General features: G+C 37.9%; 2 protein-coding genes across 2 annotated transcripts in view; one reads left to right on the forward strand and one right to left on the reverse strand.

Moving 5' to 3' along the window:
• The window catches only part of LOC140950232 (T-complex protein 1 subunit theta-like), a 295708-nt gene that overhangs the window by 162293 nt on the left and 112806 nt on the right, over positions 1-20609 (forward strand). The gene's annotated exons all lie outside the window — the stretch shown is intronic.
• LOC140950110 (uncharacterized) overlaps positions 1-20609 on the reverse strand; it is a 154273-nt gene that overhangs the window by 133396 nt on the left and 268 nt on the right. Inside the window, exons 2-3 of the mRNA XM_073399288.1 lie at positions 14015-14664; positions 11830-11883 (exon numbers count right to left, since the gene is read on the reverse strand). Of these exons, the coding sequence (XP_073255389.1) occupies positions 11830-11883; positions 14015-14642 (682 nt within the window). The 5' untranslated portion in view covers positions 14643-14664. The remainder of the gene's footprint in view (positions 1-11829; positions 11884-14014; positions 14665-20609) is intronic.

Raw genomic sequence — 20609 nt, forward strand, 5'->3', positions numbered from 1 at the left:
AATGCATTCCAATGCAACTGAGAACGTAGCGTCATCCTTTACTTGCTTAGCAATACACGAAACGAAAGCCTTTATCGCTTCTTCCGATTGCGAAGCTAGCACGCCGCATGTGAACAAAAGCACCTGTTTAAGCTCTTTAAAATATCTGTCGTCGGCAATTAAGCTTTCTGGACAAATTTCGTTATCTAGAACTAGGCAACAGAGGTAAAATGCCGCAAACAGTTCCTGAAATGTTTTATGCAAAAAGCAATAGTTTAGAGATGGTCTCACTTTTTTAGGGCTACACTCAACGGACAAGAAGCCGAATTCAGATAATTCTTCTGAGCAATTTTTAAACTCACGTTCTTCGAGGGACATGTTATTATGAAGCAGACCGTTCCATGCGATGGAGCCAAGCTGTCTTAGTTGAGTCTTGTATACTTTAGTGAGGTCTTCGTCTTTGGTATTTGGTAATGGTAATCCTTTCTTTTTCCTATACCTTCTAAGAACACACTCTACCATTTCTAGATACAGCTGTGTACCACTTTCTGGAAAAATACCATCAGAGTCCTCACAAAGAAGACAAAGAAGTACAGTGTTTAAAGGACTTTCTGTCAACTGTTGGAGGTTTTCGTCAGACTCTAGTTTGTTTAAAAGCTTCTGGGCCAAATGCGTTTCCGCTTTGAAATACCTGAAAATAAACTCTCGGGCGTCTTCTTTAGTGAAACCTTCAATTTCTAGCAAGGTATCGCAACACTCTCGCACCTCCATCCCAATCTCTTGTCGTGCTGTAGCTACAATGTAACATTTTGGTAGCATTCGTCCTTGAATGACTTCCTTAAACGCTGCAAACATATTGGCAGGCAAATCATCCAATCCGTCAAGTACCAGTAAAATATCGGGCTGATTACAGCGAATGAATTTGAAGAATTCTTCCTTATCTTCTTTTGTGCAATCTCGAGGCAGAAGCTGGTCATCAATGGCGTCCCAAAGGACAGACTTGAAGATTTCGTTCAGTTTCTCTTTTTCAGATCGAGGGAGAGGTTGTCCTTCGGTGGCCTCCGAAAGGCAAGACTCTATTTCTCGGCATTTAATCAATAAAATTACTTGGAAGTTTGGAAAAAAACTTCCTGAAGGATTTTCTGCCACTTGCTTGTTCGCTGCCCAATCGTAAGCAAGTTTATTACAGAATGTGGTCTTTCCTATACCTGGCCTCCCTTCAATTAAGACCGTCCTAGGATGATCGCATTCTTTGTGGGGTTTGAAGATATCTTTCATAGTAACAGTTTCATCAGTCTTGGTTCCCCTTTCTTTCTTCCTGCTCACTATTTTGAGTCTGGTAAAATTATTATCAAGGCTTAATCGAAACTTTTCCCACCATGGAAAGGGTGCAAACCATCTTTCACGGGTGCTGTACAGTTGGCGAATGCCATCAACAAATCCAGTTGGGTAAAAAGCACCTGAAAATCAAAGATATATCGTGTTTAAGTCGAACCCCCACTTCACAGACACCACCTGAATACGGACATCTCGTTGTTTTATGGACAGTTTCCTTTAACACTGGCAAGAGCCCTTATGTTGTCTCAAAATTCAACCCGCTTTAAAAGGACACCTGTAAGTAAGCCACCTCTGTAGAGTGCATGGCATATGACTACTAATTCGAGGGTCCTACAGATGTTTCGAGCTCCTCCGAATTTCCACTGACTGTTCCCCCTTGAGAAAAACAAGTTACACTCTTTTAAAGCAAAACATTGAAATTATTCCCTTTACACTAAGTCTTAATTGCTTTGTGACGACTCAATCTAAAGGCAGCGAAACGACGATCACGGTTATAATTATTTTCATGTATTCGCTGATAAAGCAATTTTCAATCTCTAGCGAAAATCAGTCTATTACAAGCACAGTCTGTTAATAAAGATCAGCTTAATCAAAACGATGGCGCCGGCAACGAGTATCACTAAAACTTAAGGTAATTCCCTTGTTTTGCACTGCGCATCACCTACTGCGCATAACATGACGACATCAAAGCTGGTGGTGATTTTCACCAGTCACCTGAAAAGACGTAACGGCCCTCTTTTTAGTTTTAATCGTTTTAATTGTGATTCTGACAACCCTCCCCGGCTAAAATGGTGTTGGGCTTAAAACTCGCCCGAGTCCCCGCGCGCAAAATGCCCATTTGAAGCCGGAATTGCCCCTTTTGTTGTCTCTGCAAGGAAAGAAGAACGGTGATCCTCCTTTTTTTATTGGTTATGGCTAGAAGAAAAAGATATTTAAAGGAGAAAAAAAATCTGGTTAGTAGAAGTTTTATTATTTTTTTTATAAGAATGACGTAAAATGCCGCATTTGGAGACACAGTATAAACGGTCCACGTTTTAAATTACTTCCAAGATCGAGCAATTTAAAGTCACTATACTGAAAAATTACAGCCCAGATCAACAAACGGGCTTTAGATTTTAGTATATTTCATAGGTTTTTTTTTGTACGAGAAAGATTTTTGACGGTTGTTCCAGCTTCGAACATTCCGTGCGCAACTTGGCAAAAAACACTTAGAATAACGGGCTCGCCGGGCGAAATCAAGCAAGGTGACCCCATCCATTTACTGCAGATTTTCAATGTACTGACTGTCAATTGGACCAAGTTTTCAAAACACTTGGTAGTACACCCTTGTCAGTTAGACGGGGTCTAGGGTTTATCGTTCATATCTGAGAAGACTAGAAAGTCTAACCGTTTGCAGATGTCTTTCTAAAGGCAGCACGTTCTCCTCAGACATTTAAAAAACCCTGAGTGTTGGTCCGGCCGGGGCTTGAACCAGCGGCCTCCAGCTCGGCAGACCTGCGCTTAACCAATTCAGCTAACCAGGCGGGGTTAATGAAGGGCGGTGGATATGAAGCCCGGCCAACTTCACTGTCATGTTTTTGTTCGCTTTTTTGGACTTGACCGTGCACCTTTCATTGTGAACTAACGGACCAATAGCAACGTCCTATAAATTTATTCAGTCATAATTTGTGAACCAAGACAAAACATTGTACACGCTCAGCGAGCCCTCAACAGAACCTGCACCCCATTGTTTCCATCTTTGATTTTTGCAGGCTTTCAGAACCTGTCTCCTCTACTAAACTAACGGGACCCCTTGCACTATTTTCCTTCCCATGACCTGGACATTCAAGAACAAAAATAGCCAGAATTTCAGCCGTCTCCTCGAGTCGCAAACTTTTTTGTTTACGACATTATTAAAACAAGTTGCTTCTTCTTACGGAACATGTAAATTACATAACTTGAAAGATGAGTGCCCTTTAATGCAGAAACTAAATTCTGTCACTGAATTGGAAGCATAGATTTCTTCGAGAATCTCTTGATTGATTCTAATTTTCCAACAATTTAAGGTCGAGATTTTGAACATTGAATCTGCTGTTATTGACGGTTCTGTGTAAGCATAGTATTTTTGAATAAAGAAAGAACAGTGAAGAAGCAACTAGTTTTAATAATGTAGTAACCAAAAAATACACCATTAAATCTGGATGAAAACGTAATTGTGAAGTGTTTTCATAAAGGCCCATTGGTTTTATGTAATGCTTTAGTTGTATAGACGCTGTATTTTCAGTCAATTTTTCGCACGTTTCTTCGATAGTTTGCCGATAAAACGCACATGGTTTAAAGAGCAAAAACGGTTGCAAAACTAAAAAGAAACTAATTATACTGTTCAATAAATCTTTGTAATTAGCAATTATTGAATGAATAATAAATGGCTTTATTATAGTTGCTACATTTTGCATGATGTGCCGTGTGCTTTTGTTCATATTTATTGTTTCAAGGAAATGTGTTAGTCGGTTGCTCTATTCAAACCTGCTGGCTACTTCAATTTTATTGCAACCCCTGCAGCCGGATCGGCCACTTGGTTGAAAGCCGGCTTTAATCTACCCACCACTTAACTGAGGGATTGATATGGCTGTATTGCAGACTCCTTAGCAAAAGACTTATCTCACGCAAACAGCGATTATTTTTCTAGCACATTGCAAATCCTCGTACTCTAGAAGCTGGTTCCGAGTTATGAAGCCCGTCAGACGTCTTTGTTATAATATATAGATTTAGCCGGGGCTAAAAGCGAGGCTCCCATTAATAAATTTATAATTCAAATCAAACAATAATCTTGTATTTCACAATTCAGTTAACTTTAGAGCACATTCATGTGACTTTTGAGGGAAAGGCTAAGTGATCTTAGAGAAGAATAATTTGCAGACAGCCCAAGAGTGAACAAAATCTTACATCGAGTTGATAGCCTCATATGTACACCTAAAACTGGCAATCATCTTCGATCACATTTAAAAGCCATAATGGCTCTTGATCACCGTACATTAGGTCTGGAAAAAAATCAGGCCCAATTTTTTGCGTTCGAGAAGTTTAGTTTACGAAATCTTGCCAACAAATCCGGGTGCGTGTAAACCAACCCTTTATGCCATTTATACATCACATCTGAGTTGAAATAGTACTATGAGGCACTGTTCTTATCATACAGACCTCGGACAGAATGCAGTATTTCACAATTTTGCAATACAAATCGCACTAATTCAATATTCTGGACAATCGAAGCATGCGTGGGCTTTTAGCTAAACCGTTAAAAAAATTTCCAAAATCATCTGTACGGCCAGCTGGTTCTAATTTTTGCAGTGCAAGATGTGGTCGAGTGTTTGAATAAACATTAATACAGTTACGCTCCAACATAATAAAGAATTTATGATGTTTATTTTTTATTTAATGGTTTTATCGATGGGTAATCTTCAATTTTGAAAAGCGTTTGATTCGCGCGGCATTTTGAGTACTCCTGCAAGCAATGTTCACTGAACGACTGAAAACAAACGGCACAGCGATTAAAATTACAAGAGAGACTACTAACAATCAACAAAAGAATTATAATTCGGTGAAACATATACAGAGAAAACAGTTTTCATTCACAACGACAAGTGTCTCTAAAAATCCTGACTGTTCAAGCTTCAAATTTAAGTTTATGTTTTAACCCGGCTTCCTGGTGTTTGCTTTTTTCAAAGATGAACTCGAGGCATGAAAATCGCTCAAAGCTTTCTTTTACAGCCAGAAGGATAACTAAATATTCGTTGGAACGTTTCTTTCTATTTGCGGTGAGAAAATGTTGAAAGGCTTTTTAAAGTTCTGTAAGCTTATATCAAACCTGATACTCAGCCAGATCATTGTCTCAAATCTTACAAACGTGCACAAAAAAATAGCGGTACAAACTACGCTCGCCTTCATTAAAAACAAACATCAAATACAATAATTACTCAGGATTACCATTCGAAATGCAGCTCCTGAAGGGTATAAAGTAAAGCCAGTATCGCTTCAGACTTTTCAAACCTCTTACGCATCAAGCAAGGTGAAAAATGAAAACAATGCCATCCGAAATCGGATTTCCGACTTTGACTAAACCAAAAAACCCAATAAACAAACTAGCCATGAATAACAGAATACTTCTGATAGTAGCTGAATTTCATTTTGTACATCCTGAGCCCACGATACGGTCAAGTGATACTGTTTAGCGGATAGCCTGTTTTGACAGCTGTCAATTGATCACAACATTGACGTCCAATATGTGTGCATAAAAAAAACAACAACAAACAAACAAACAAAAACATGTAATCATTTCTTATAAAATTATAACCAATTATTTCGGCAAAATTCATGCCCAGTTCATAGCCTGGGGCCAGCTTCTTTAGTGAGGGAAAAGGGCTATAAACTGAAAGTGGGGAGCGAGGGGAGGAAAGTTCTTTTCTTGCAATCTAATTTAATACTTCATACTTGTTGTGCCATCTTTTGACTCGAATATTCGATTTGTGTACTTTCACGTTAAAGGTGCGCGTGCGCAGGTATATTTTCCCATCAAACTTTTTTTTGTATTTTGTTGCCCGAATAGACTTCTTTAGCTTGTATGTTTTGTTTTCCAATAGAGGTCCCAGAGGAACTTGACCCATTGTCTCTTCATAAATTGTACGTAGATATCCGGTGAACACGATGTAATTAGAAAGAATTAGTTCTCTAGAGTATTATCACATGACCTATATTGGGAAAACAAAACATACAGGTTAAAGAGGTCTATTGCTCGAACTCCTTCCTTGTTTTTTTGGGAATATCATGAAAGATAAACCCTCTTAACTCGAAAGAGGGCAGCTAAACCGAGAGCATAATCATGTATAGTTTGATCTACCAGCTTAACAGTTCAAAAAATTGCAAAAAAATGGCAAAAATCCGAATGTTGGGTGGTATCATGGTCATCGAGAAATGAAGATTCTGAAGACAAGAAATGAACGGAAAGACCGAAAGTCCTAAATAAAGCAGCTAAAAGCTACGTACAAGAGAGGAACTTGGCAAGGTAGCCTCAACAGTTAGCAAGCCAAGTCTGGAGCAGGTTTGTGACCTTAAAAATTGGACGAAAAGTTTAGCCGTGTCTATATCAGATATAAAAGACACATTAAACATTAATTTCTTTTGTTTTTACCTTATGAATTATTAACGATTTCCTAAAGCTGTCGTAAGCGACCACTCCGTATTGTTTACAATGCAGTCGCTTACGAGAGCTCATTTCCGACCAGCTCTAGTTACGACCACTTTTTCGCATTTCCCGGGTGGTTGCGTAAGGGAGCTTTGATTGTGTGTTCCATTGTGGACTTTCACCAATTCCCCCGTATGGCCCTTTTTGTTGTTTTCTAAATTCAACCCGCTTAAAACGGCCAAGTGATTGACGCAGACACTGTTTATAGTCCTTAAGTGCAGAACTTATCTGAGATCTTACATGTTCCTTGATCATTGCTTTCTTGTCCCGCTGATGTCAAGGCATCTAACTTTTCTCTTATGGCTGTTATTTCACCTTTAATCTCCTCAAATTTTTCTCTGTCTGGGGATAAAAAATTTTAGCAAACTTCCGTTAGTTGAAAAATACTAAGTATTGAAATAGGTAATGGGTGGCGTGGTTGCCTAATGGTTAGTGTGAACTCTGGATCGAGAGTTCCAGGCTCAAGCCCTGAGGGCAGTCACTGCGTTGCATTCAATGTGCCTCATTCCACATAAGTGTATACATGGGTACCAGGGAATTTAATGCTACGGGTAAACATGCCTTGGACTAGCATCCCATCCATGGGGTGGCAGAAAAAATTCCTCGCCGTGTCAATGAATACCGGGACAAGCCGGATGGCCAAGTTTGGCTCGAACGCACGGGATTAAAACTTGGGACCTGTTGTACCTGTCATCTCACGATTATGGGAATTTTCCTAGCAAATCGCAAAGCCTGTTACTCTCTTCAAATTTTTCTGTCAAAAGAAGTAAATTCACTCAAAATCTCCATTGCTTGAAATACTACAATACTAATGGTACCTATAGGCAAATTACCTTCATTTGCTGAAGTTCTCAATTTCTCGCCCATCCTTCCTAGTTCGCTTTTGATGTCTTCGAGGTCATCTCTGATTTTTTCTGGGGAAGACATTCATTGTAAGTCGAATAGTACAATTATAACTAGACTGCAAAGAAGTCGGTTTTTCTCAAAATCGGTAAAGCGTAGTGTGCGCGCGAGCCTTTTTTAGTGCCTCGCTCCAGACCTTTTGTTTCCGCGCACTTGAATACGCAAAAATACGGACTGTTTTGCAGTCTAAATTATAACAAGAAAAAAGTATTGAGAAAGATTATTATCTCTTCAGCAAAAGAAAAACGTTCAGTGTCTTTTTAATTGTGTCATGCAGTAAATGAAATGAATTTTATGACTCAATATTTGTATTACAGTAGAGTTTGGCAAGTAGCAGCCTCCGTTACTTTCGGAATTAGCAGGCCAGAGGGGCCGCAACCTTTGAGTGGCCGTAACTTTCAGATAACGGTTACTTTCGGATGGCGAAAATGTGACATTAATTATATAAACAAATTGACCACCACTGCGCAAAAAGCATAATGTAGCTTTCATCCTCAGTGAATTCTCTCTGCTCCGTAACTTTAATTTCTCGACGTTCAGGATCATGTAAGAATACTCTTGCCTTAGTCCCACCAGAGACAAAAGGTAAGGTCCAGCCTATTGACGTTTAGCCTGTTCGCAGACCCTCCATTTTCTCTTTAGAGATCACTGAGCGCGCTTATGCAATTAAAAACCGCTGGTTCTTTTGACAAAATGGCCGGAGGGCAAGCTTGGCAAGAAATCTCTCCGGCGTCGATGAAAGGATACCATTACTGACCACTTTTCACTCGTTTCTCAAATGTGGTATTGCCGTCCCAACGACTGGGGCACGGTATATTGAAATTAACATTAGTATCAAATGGTCACTCCAGTGACAATGAGGACCTAATACGGTTCTATGACGAAAGCGACAAAGAATGATAAATGTAAACCTACACATGTCGAAGAACAATGAACCCTAGATACTTTATGGCAACTTCGTTTGAAAAAACTTTTATCTGTACAATTGAATCGTTAGTTCTTGTTCAAATTATAACAATAAAGCTTGTTTGATTTTAGGCACTGACGGATGGTACAGTAAATGAAGGCATATTGCTTCATAAAGGGCAAGAAAAGAGGAAAACTCTATGATATCAACAGATGAAGGGGAATATGTCCATGTACTTTTAGGGGCCGACAGATAAGAGAAACATTGATTTTCTCCCTTGAAAGGATATTCGATAAGTGTAATGTGTTTTTTTTTTTTTTTTTTTTTTATCAGACCCTTATTGGCAGGGTGCAAAGAAAATCATTTTTACAGCTTGCCATTCGGGCAAGCTGAAGCTAGCATTTAGCATTTACTAGCCCAGACGTCATTTCAACAAGCCCCAAAAGCTTTTCGTCGAGCAGAATTGATTTCACACTTCTTCTGTTATTCGAATTTCTCAAAGAACATCACTTGCCCTTCGGGCAAGTTAAAAACAGATTTCACTAGCCCGATAGCAAAATCCACTAGCCCCGGGCTATCGGACACTACTTTCTTTGCACGCTGATTGGACAACACTTTTGTTATTTCTCTTGTCTGTCACTCAGTCAGTTGCAATGTTGTGACTTGGTTGCTACAGGACTGAGGCCTTGAGTCAATTTTGCTCTTCGTAAACTAACTGGACACCTGTCTGTTACATGGAAAAAACGAAAAAAAGGAAAGGAAAGTGTACTGGTCAGAAGAGAATAAAAAGTAATAAACAGTTTGGAATACCGGGAAGAAAACAGTGAGCCGATCCGCATAGGCTGAAAGCAGCTTGATATAAAATTGTTTGTAAAATGCGCAGGTTAGAATGTGACACAGCTTCTATAAGGTACAGCCAAGGTGGCTTGTTGTCTTTTTATAACAAAGTTTATAAGTACACATACCTTTTTCTTGGTTGGCTTTGTCGCTGATTTTTCTCTCACTTTCGAGGATCTGATCATTCATGTTCTTTAGCTGCTCTGTTTAATATCAACATTAAACATCCATTCACCACTTTTGCATTGCCCATAATGCATCTTGTTTGCCCCCCTCCAAATTCTGCATAAGCTTGGGCTTCAATTTGTCTTCGAACGACTGTAACACCCAGGAGAAATTGGGAAAAAATTGTTACACAAACCAGAGCGCAAACAAAGTGTATTATGGGCAATAGAAAAGTTGCGAATAAACCCTGTAGATACATGCCATAGGAGGATATGTAAGAGTATCTTTACTGCTCATCAGGCAAGTAGTGACAATAACACCGCAAAGGTTCGAGAGTTTCTTATCATGGGTGTGATAATGGGTGTGTGGTCACTTGATCCTTAAGGTGGCTCCGTAATTAATACCAGAGCATTTTGCTGTGACAAATTTTCCGTCATAACTTTTTGGTTTTTAACGCGATGGCTGCGAAACTTTGCAAAAAACAACATATATCATTCGGCAATAATACGAAATGTTCCGATTTCATTGATGGTAAATATTTCTTGAGAAATTAGCGCTTAAAAGGACCCTACTGTTCAAAGAAAATCGCGTCTAGTAAAAAAATTTGCTGATATTTTTTACTGAAATTTCTGGTATCGGCTTTAATTGATATAATAAATATGCCAGAGGAATTTCAGAAAAATCGTTGGAGCAGAAGTCCGTAACTAAAAGTCGCTCAAAATTCAGCTGTGAAATTGTTTTGGAATTTCAAAAATAAATTACTATCAGGTAGAAGGAGCCACCAGTTTCAATTTTCGGTACAAGTAAATTCAACGTTTGCTAATTCTTACAACAAAAGCCGATTGCCTATCGTGCTATTCTTTAAAAGGTACTCTTTAGTTTTAGAAGCACTATAAATTGCTCCAAACTTTGCTCTGAAGTAGAATGACTTGTTCTTCGACAGTTTTAAAATATCCCTTGGCAGTCTTGGCTCAAACTCCTGCTGCATACATTTTGATGTATTGCAATGTATTTTCAACGACTTTTACTGCTGTTCGTGGCTTCCAACTCAGGAAAAAAGTATTGAGATTGGACGCTACCTCGTATCAGAGCTCAGAAAGAACTGTCCAGCACCTTTGTTTATGACTACAAAATGAGCACGAGCGGCAGTTCTGCGAGGAATTCGCACCTCACCCAGGGGGGACGAACGACAATGATGACCATGCCCGTGAACTGAATAACATCACAGTGCAAAATAAAATTATCGCAAAAATACTGCCCGTGAATAAATTTACAACTCCGAAATTTTTGTCACTCCTTCCTTCAATGAATGGGTATTTTTTTCTTGATTATTATGTATTGCTCTGCAATACACGTTTATACAGATCGGTTCACAGACATGGGCATCATTGTGATTCGTCCCCCCTGGCTGAGGTGCGAAATCCATCAGAATAAAAATAAGATTAAAAATGAAAGTTTAAGGAAAACTTGACTCGTTGGCTTGGGGATAAGTAATGTATACGAAACGCAAACATTTTTAATTGAACGGCACAGTACACGTTCTTGATTTATATTTGCATTATGATAAAAGATAAAATTTTGAGGTTCAATTTTATCCTTGTTCAAAATTTAGTGTTTCAAAATACTACTTTTTGTTTTAGTTCCAATTTTTGTGTATGGTAATGTACATGTACGATACTGAGCTTAAAACAAAGAAAATGCAAATTGATCAGGCTAAATGAGAACATGTTTTTTCACTGCAGGGGAGATGAAGAGTTAAGAAGTCGATCATACTGATTGTAATAACGACTGAGAGTCCCCCCCCCTCTCACCCCCACCCCAACGGACCGAATCACCTTAACGAAGGTCTCTTAAAGTGGTTGAGCACAGTTTGTGGGGGGTCAGCGGTAACTCGTGTGACGGCGTACGTTTCAAATAACACACACAAACATGGCGGCGAAAAAGCAGTGGTACACAGAAGAGGATTTCTCAAAATCTACTCATTAAAATTTTGTGGTATTTGGCAGAATTTTTACTTTCAACGTATTTTAAATAATAAGAACTTTAAAATGAAGGTTGAACAGACAATTTTGTGACACGTTTAATAATTACAGAACAATTACATTATTGAATATCTAAAAACCTGTCTGTTAAAATTTGGTCAAATAAGTTTCAAATGGTAATGATTAACAATAGTAAACTGTGTGCAAGTTTATAGGAAAATCTAATGAGCGAATTTTATGTAAACTAAGCAAAAGTGAAATTTAAGGTTGTATTCAATCGTTCATGTTGCCATGGAAACTACGAAAACGACAAATTTTCCCTGTCAATCAAAATCTTTCATCAGTATATTTTTCACTTGCCAAGTTTCAGCTTGTGAGCTGCAACCTTTCTCTCGCCATGATTTGGCAAATGAATACACTCACAAACTGCCAAAACTGTGTTCGGCCACCTTAGTTTTACTAGGGAATTGATTATTAAACCCTTTTAATGGCCAACATACCTTCAAGTTTGACTCGTGAGTTATCGTTGTCTTTCTTCATATCCTTTAACAATCCTTAAATAAAAAAAATAGGCAGAATAAGAAGTCAGCTACTACAAGTGGAGGAAACACAGTTTAAGTTGCTCTTTACCAAATTTTTGAGAAGTTTAAACACCTTAACTCTGCACACTGTTATGGGGGTCTAAATAACAAAATCTGATTTGATCTCCAAACATTGAAAGTGATTTTGGTGAGTACTACGGTTTGTCTTGTCTGGTTATTTCTGTTTCGGAAATTAAAACTTGCCTCAAAGTCTCAGACTTATAAAGAAGGTCTCGGCATCTCTGATCACAACCCCTTCCTGATATGAGTTGAACATGTTGGGAAAAGAGACTGCATTACTTGCAAAGGTCAAAATTATGTCATAGACATTGGTAATGTATTGCAGATTTAGATCCCTTTTTTAGTTGCCGAATTTTTCAGGGGACTACTCTAAACAGCCATGATTAATAGCAAAACCTATTAACTATAAACTGTAAATGAACCCTCAAAAGGGTACCATTTTAATAATAATTTAATGGTCAGATGACATAAAATTTTGTTGAGCTCATAAAACTCCGCGTCAAGCCGTGTCTATAATTAAAAAAAGTTGATGGCACCCCCATTGTTCCTGGCAGAAGGTGGCTTCAGTCCTCCATGAATTGAAAGGCATGGGCTACCTAGTAGCTTTTGACTACTTTTCAAGGTATGTGAAAGTGGCAGCCATCGAAAAAACAACAAAGTCAACTGAGATCATCAGGACACTGAGGGCCATAACTGCCACACAGTACAAGAGAATCCCGAAAAAGTGTGATCTGAACAAGGATTTCGGTTTGAATTTGCCAAGTTTGCCAAGTAATAACTAAAGGATTTAAACACGCGAATCTCCTGCTCTCCCGTATGGGTCACCATATCTCCTGGATAAAATCATCTTTTGAGCTTTTCCGTGCCTTAGTTTGAGAGTCAGCCCATTTTTAGCTCAAAACTTGAATTTTTCTTATTCGCCGTAATGTTTCTGGGGCATTTTTGCACACATTTAGTCACTGACAAAGATTATTTCTGGCATCAAAATGATGAATTTTTATAGTATGTACTTCATGTAAGAGTTCATATAATGTCGTAAGTCATTCCCATTGGGGGCTGGATCAATTTGTTGAAGGGGGGTCCATTGAAATTCTGGGGGAAGGGGGTGATAAAAAGAGAGTCTCCAGATTTTAGATCTCCAGAGGTTGGCATCTCTCCACTTTGTCCTATATACATATTTTAACTACAGTTGATCTGATTTGTAATTCCAGGACTGATCTGTGATCTTATCCACTCAATCTTGGTTTTTCAAAGTCATTACAGTCTACTCATCATGACGTATGTGTTGCACAGCACGTGTTTTATCACTGGTTAAAAATGTTTACGCTTCATGCTCGAATTTCAGCTAATGATAAAACAATTCTGTTCTTATTTTGAACATTACTTAAACTGATTCCTATAACCGAAAACTCCCTATCACTTGTCAGTCAGGACAATCTGCATCATCTGCAGCTATGGCTGCCCTTTTAGTTAAATGACATTTGAATCTGCATATTAGCACATCTTTTTTACTATACTTGTAATAATAATTAGTTATTCTTTAGTTTATCTGTATTCATTATTTTTTTATTGTAAATAATAAATTATTACTATTTATCATTGTCTGCATTCTAAATTATGTTACAAGATGCTCAATAGTGGGAACACAATAAAGTCTATTCTAGTAATGGTATTTCTTTTATCCACAATAAAAATCTTGGTGCATTTTCAACTTTACTTTACTTCAACTTATGTATCACTTAACCACATTTGCAATGGCATTTTATAACTTTTTTATAACTTCTTTACGCAATTGCATGAGTTGCGTTCACTGCGACGATCATTTCTTCATTTTCATTTAATTTCCGCAGTTCATATATGATTTCTTTCATATATCATTAACATAAATTCGAGAATATTCTAAATATCAGTTTTTGTTGGAACTAAGCAACATTAACTTTGTGTGAACCTTCCCTGTCTTCAAAATGATTCGTAGCATCCCTATTTTAATTTTTTATTTTGTATTTGGAATGCTCTTTTCACGTCCACAATTAGCCTAATACTCTGACTCTTAAATATAAAGTTCGATCATTCATTTGATTACCTTCAATCTCATCAAGTCTGTCCTTGCTGCTATCATCATCTTTCTTCCACTCCCTCAGTAATTGTTGGTAGTGTTGCTCAATGACAGGATCCATGCTTTCAGTCTTCAGTCTATTGATAGCGGCGGAATCTGCACCCAGTCCTACCAGTGCATAACTTATATCCTGCCAATAGGAATTAAATGTGGCATCATCCACAGATGCATGGCTGGCATGTCCATAGACATGGTTTCTGTAATACTTCACCCTAGCTATGTTAGCTTCAGCACTTGTATCTCCAGCAGGTGGGAGATTATCCCAACCAGTGCTTGGAGCAATCAAGCCACATACATTCCTTAAGAGCAACATCAGAAGTGTGACGTCAAAATCTTTCGAAGATACGGATGAAGGTGAAGGAGGATACAGCTTGGCCCATTGAGTGGGATTAAGAATTCTCTTCTTTCTAAGTGTCTGCAGTATTGGGTGTACAGGAGGCTTTGTTAGAACTCCATGTAGTCCTGCTGGTGGGTGAATGCTGTCAAACTTGTTTCTCAATGCTTGGGATCCTACATCCACCAGGAGACGACACAGACGAGCATAATTTGTTGTTTCCTTGGTAGATGCATATGAAGGTATAGCAGCAGAAGCCATGTTGCAAATTTAATTTTGTACACTGTAAACCATTAAAAATAAAATAAAATAATTACAATAGATAAATGGGTAACCATTATGTAATAGGCACAAGGAGTGTAGCACATATGCATATATTTACAGCACTTATAAAAGAAAATTGAGTCATAAACCCAAAGGGATTAGTTACGCAGGGTACAAATTAAGCTAAACAAGGATTCCACTCCATGGTGGATGCATATGTTAGCTGTAAACTATTTTTAAAAAATTAAACAATTACAATAGGAAAATGGCCACAAGGAATGTAGCACAGCTATAACTTCAAGGATAAAATTCCCATTTATTTTGTTTCACTGAATATTACTGTATGCATGCATGTTTAGAGCACTTAGAAAAGGACATTAAGCCATACACCAAAAGTTTTAAGTTATGCAGCGTACAAAAGTAAACAAAGATTCCATAGATTAAGACAAGCATTTTTAACCAGTGCAAAAAGTGCCTCCAGATGGCCTGGGCTACAAGGCTACAGTCATAAACTTAACTGTCTTAAAAACGTAAACCACTTGCAAAACTGTATTTAAAAAACAGCAAACTTAATGGACTACAGTATTTCTCAATTTCATATCTTTGATTGGTTTAAATAGGAAATTTAATTCTCCTCCAACTCCCCTTTTTATGGAATTTCAAAGTTTCATTTTCGGTGTGCTTTGAGCGCCAGAATCATCTTCCTTTTCTGTCCAGTTGATTATGCCTTTTTTAGCTTCCTCACAAACACTCAGGGGAGAGGAAACTACGAAAGGAGACAAAGAATGTTTGTGTAGGAGGCTTGGAGCTATAACTTACTGTTTTAGAGGGTCCCCAACAGGTTTTTCTGGATCCAGGATAATTTCCCTCATTTGAGGCTTAGGATTCAGGATTTTAAAGCAAAATAGGGGCGAGATTCTGGATCAAAGTCTGTGCAAAAGATGGGATGCCAAAAACAACCCTTGAGATCATGGTATCGTACGAAATTTGTGGGCCAGGATTAAGGGATTGAAAAGCCTCATTGGGGACCCTCATTTTACACAGGTCCACCATACATTCCTCAGCTGATCATTTCCTTTCTATAGCTGTTTTTCAAAACACAGTCCATAGTCCAATTTTAGACACGTACTTGGTCCATGTTTTATACCTAGTCCCCAGACAGTGGTCTGCAATCTACAGTCCATGTTTTACACTGACTGCAGGTTAAAAAACATATTGTTTGCTATGCCAATAAAATAGTAAAATATAATCAAAGGTAGTCTATGACTGCATATAACTCTCCACTTTAATTTTGTACTGAATATTGTATTAAAAATAAGCAATTTTGAAATTACGGAAATATTAAGTCTCACTCCTTCAATGTCTTCAGCTTGGAGCACCAATTTCATACGATCATCAATCAAATTATTTAACTCGTGATCTAAGCTAGAGGTGATCTTTCAAAACCCTTAGTATCTTTTTAGGTTTACCTTAACGCATGAAGTATGTTAAGTGACAGCTAGAGAAGCTTGGGTAGGCAAATCGTTCCTGAAATATGGACATAATTATATTATTGAGCTAAACAAAATTCCCTAGTCAGCTGTTTTATAAAATCTTATCAAATTTCATAAAATTTTGTAAATTTTTACAATATTTTATGAAATATTTTTTACAAACTTCATACTTTTATAAAATTATATTTTATTTCATAAAACTTTGTATGTTTTTATAAAACAAAATTCACAATAGTTCATGCACTTATAAAATTGTATATACTTTTATAAAATTTTAGACCAAATACAACTCTGTAATGTACAATATTATAATTGCTCAAATGTCACGAAACTACTTGACAGTTTTTTGGCACCCCTTGTTTGAAGTTTTCCCAGGTTTTGTTTGGTTAAAATTGCACTCTGAGGTGATTTTAATTCTAACAAGTGACACATTTACCAGTAAAAATGTACTGTACATTAATTGCTTAAAAAAAAAACAAAGAATATTCTGGTTTTAAGGAGATTACATTTCTTGCCATTTTTCCACCATTATGATGTTCAGAGCCCCAGTCTACCAGTGAATGTCAGGCTAGGGATGACATTGACATTCTTGCATTTATAATTCATGTGGAAATCATACCAAACAAAATAGCCATGCGATAATGAGATCTGTATACAAAACAAAAAGGCCAGGAGGAATATGAGAAAAGGTCAACTTGGATCTTTCTCTTACGACTGTAAACTGGGCAGAATTTCAGAATACTTGCTGGGGTTTGTACCGAGCAAAGTGCATTCCTTATGGGTCCATCCCACCCCACCCCCTACAAAAAAAAGCCAAGATGGGTTTTGATGGACAGAAAATGGAAGAAATAACAAAAAGAAGATAGCTACACTAACAGTCTACTTAATAAGCTGCTAAAACTAGGAGTTGCAATGTGAAAGTAACTGCTACAGGTGTCTCATTTAAGGTTTACTTTAACAAGCAATTTCCACATCTTAATTTCTCAAAACGAAGACTATAGCGACATAAAGAAATAGAATGGCAATTTCTGTTGCTTTTCCCAACCGATACATCATTGTCAATGATAGCAAACTGCCTAAAAAAGCGCTTAAGAATGTAGTGACTTTCAAATTTTGCCTCAATTTTGTTGTCACGCACGCGCCATTATCTACCGTGACATAGCTTAAAGTTTTAGTTGTCATTAAACTCTGAGAAGTGCGAATGTATAATCACAGCATAATTTTCCTTTTCTTGGTATTTAGAGATATTATCGTTGCGAATAAAGCTGCCAAACCTTCATTTTCACCCCGTATCTGTAACACAATGACATTTGATATGCAATGGTGTTATGTAATTGGTATACCGCGTGACTTATTTTTCAAGATCGCTGTTAAAATAAAACCGTTCATTTTTTTTCCATCTACTATGGTGAAAATAAGATGGTTATTAAAGTCTGTTAGAGCTCGAGAGCAGAAAAAGTTGTGTGCTATGTTAGTTTATATTTTCTGACGGTCTACCATCAATCCACGGTCTACCATTCTGCAGCAGTAAGAAATATTTTAATGGATTTTGTCTCTCTGCTTTAAAAAAGAATTGAACTGAATAACCTGAATCTCTTCTTTATACTTCATGAAAATAATCTCAGTACAAATGTCTTCTAAAGTACTTTTCCACTGTGGAAATCCGCCTCTTTGTAGCGGCGTTATAGCTGTTCCAAGTGGCCCAAAATCCCATAGTGTCACTGTAATTTTAGCGGTGTTTGTGCCCCAGCCAAGATGACGTCATAAACCGTGAAAAGGTCTATTTGCTAACAGATATTTGTTGCTTCTAATCCTTTTTTTTGTCGAATAAAAATCGAACTCAAATCACTTGATTGCCATATCCATTTTTATCCATTGGCTACTCCGGGGTGTAACTACACCCAGAACTACACCGACGTTATTTTGAAAGGGCGGCCGGGTCTTAATCGTGACTGGGCACCTACCCGCCTATTTTAACTCATTCGCCCCTGAACCGCCCGTAACCGCCCGTGCGGATCCAGGTCCTTTCTACCCTTTGTGACGTCATCAGTTTTAACGGTCAAGGACAACTTTCTTCGCTAACTTGTGTAGAGTGAAGAGATCTTTCAAACCATACCGGAATGAGCACAATTCAGTCAAGGACACCAGAGAAAGAAGCAAAAAACCACATGACATTGACCTGAAAATCATCATGAAAATCTTGTTCCATTACCCACCTACCTTTCCTTTCACCTAATCCTAAGATCCTAAAAGCTTTCCTAAAAACTCTTCCCACCAAAATGAAGCCTACTAAATGCCCAGCAAGAGAAAAAAAAATGAGGCAAGAAAAGCGAAAAAAGAAGGGAGGAGAAAAAGCGAAAAGTAAAAGTCAAGACTGCTGTGTCACTTTTAAACCCATCTCGAAATTTTGCTTTCTGCGCATGCCCGAACTTGGCAAGCTGATGTTTTGCATCTGGATCAGAAGGCCGCCAAGTGTACGACCTGTAAACCGGTTTGTGGTAAGTTTTAGCCCTTTATAGCACGACAGTGACCAGAAAAGCACTCGACTAGCTTCAAAAAGCGTTTTTCGGCAAAATCTCCAGGAGCGAATGGGTTAAACCCGGTTGTAAAGAAAAGATCAGATTTTTCATATTTTTTTAAAAGATTTTTTTAAAAAGTGATAATTGTTTGATCCTTCGACTCTCACCTGCAACTGAATTGTCAACAAGTTTACTGTTCGCATGAAACCAGTTTTCATTTTTGGATGAACAGATGAAAAGATATCATTAGACTCCGATATAGATCGATGAAATCGGTAAAAATCAAGATAAACAGATAAAGGAAACGAGTGTGTCATCGATTTCTACCAATTGATCGATACAATCGATATCAATAAAATCAGTTTTTCCGATTTTTATCGATTCATTCATCGATTGATAAATCGATACCGATTTTTATCGATTGACTACTCCAGGATGTGTACATGTGCCATGCCATCTCATTCATGTCCTATGATGTAAGCGACTGGGAAAGGTTTCCAATTTCACAGGAAGCAATGCTGTATTTTTACCCTGAGAACGAATTTTCGTGTTTTGACTCCTCTCGCGTATAAAATTTTGCTTTAAGCCTCGGAGAAAGTTAAATGAAAGTCAAGAAACGTTGTTGAGTTTGTTTCTTTGACTGGATGTAAGCAGTAACAAATACTGAAAGCTTGCCTTTTTAAATTTTTCTCTCTCTCTCCGGTACCCCTCCCGCCCCCTGTCCCTCCCCCCACTAGACTGACGGAACTGGATTAAATCTTGAACATTCATTGCTACTCAGAGTTTCGTGTAGCCTCCCACGCAGACGTTCTCAGGGGTTCTTCACGCGTTCCTGCCCCACTGACAGTGGGGCAGGAACGCGTGACGAACCCCTGCCTCTTGCGAAGCAATCAACAGGCTACGCATTTACAAACGGATATAAAAACTTTTTGAACGAATCAGGAGACGAATGTTGCAAAAGCTCAAGCAGACTTTCAAGAAAGTCCTTCGTCCGATTTAATAATGCCGCAAAACTTTTCGAACGGATGTTAATAATAGACCTTTTCACGGTTTATGACGCCATCTTGGCAGGGGCAAACATGGCTAAAATTACAGTGAATGTATCCATGGGATTTTGGCCCACTTGGAACCGCTATAACGCCGCTACAAAGAGGCGGATTTCCAACATTTGCCACTACACTTTAAATAGTTTTATTGATATCATTCATTCAAAAAAAAATAAACCTATTAACGAAAGTACGACATCCGAAAAATTCGAATTATAAATCTTCTCATGTGGCTTCTATTTCATGGTAATTTGCATACTGTTGATTAGAAGGGTTTGTATGAAATCTTCAAAATTCGTTTACGGTCGATTAATTCATCGCCTTAGTTCGCATTGTAATTGCGGTATGGATTCTGTCTCTCTGCTTTAAAAAAGAATTGAACTGAATAACCTAAATCTCTTCCTTATACTTCATGAAAATAATCTCAGTACAAATGTCTTCTAAAGTACTTTTTCACTGTGGAAATCCGCCTCTTTGTAGCGGCATTATAGAGGTTCCAAGTGGGCCAAAATCCCATACAGTCACTGTAATTTTAGCGGTGTTTGCCCCCCAGCCAAGATGGCGTCATAAACCGTGAAAAGGTCTATTTGCCAGCAGATATTTACTGTTTCTTCTAATCCTTTTTTTGTTGGATAAGAATCGAACTCTAACACCAACTTCGATGGTCCATGAAATTTTATGATCGACTTTCATCGATTTCAGATACCTGTCGATTGATTTCTACTCGACATTTATCGACAACGATCGATTTTAATCGACTTTCGAAACTATCGACATGTAACACCCTTTATGGAATGTCCTTATGATAGTCCTCTTTTTTGAAATATTAAATTTGCATCGTAAAATTCCTTGTTGTTTAGTGTCTGCGGGGCAAAATAAATCACCGGAGTCATCTTAGTATATCTG

This window comes from Porites lutea, chromosome 1 (assembly GCF_958299795.1).
Source record: "Porites lutea chromosome 1, jaPorLute2.1, whole genome shotgun sequence".
Classification (NCBI taxonomy): Eukaryota; Metazoa; Cnidaria; class Anthozoa; order Scleractinia; family Poritidae; genus Porites; species Porites lutea.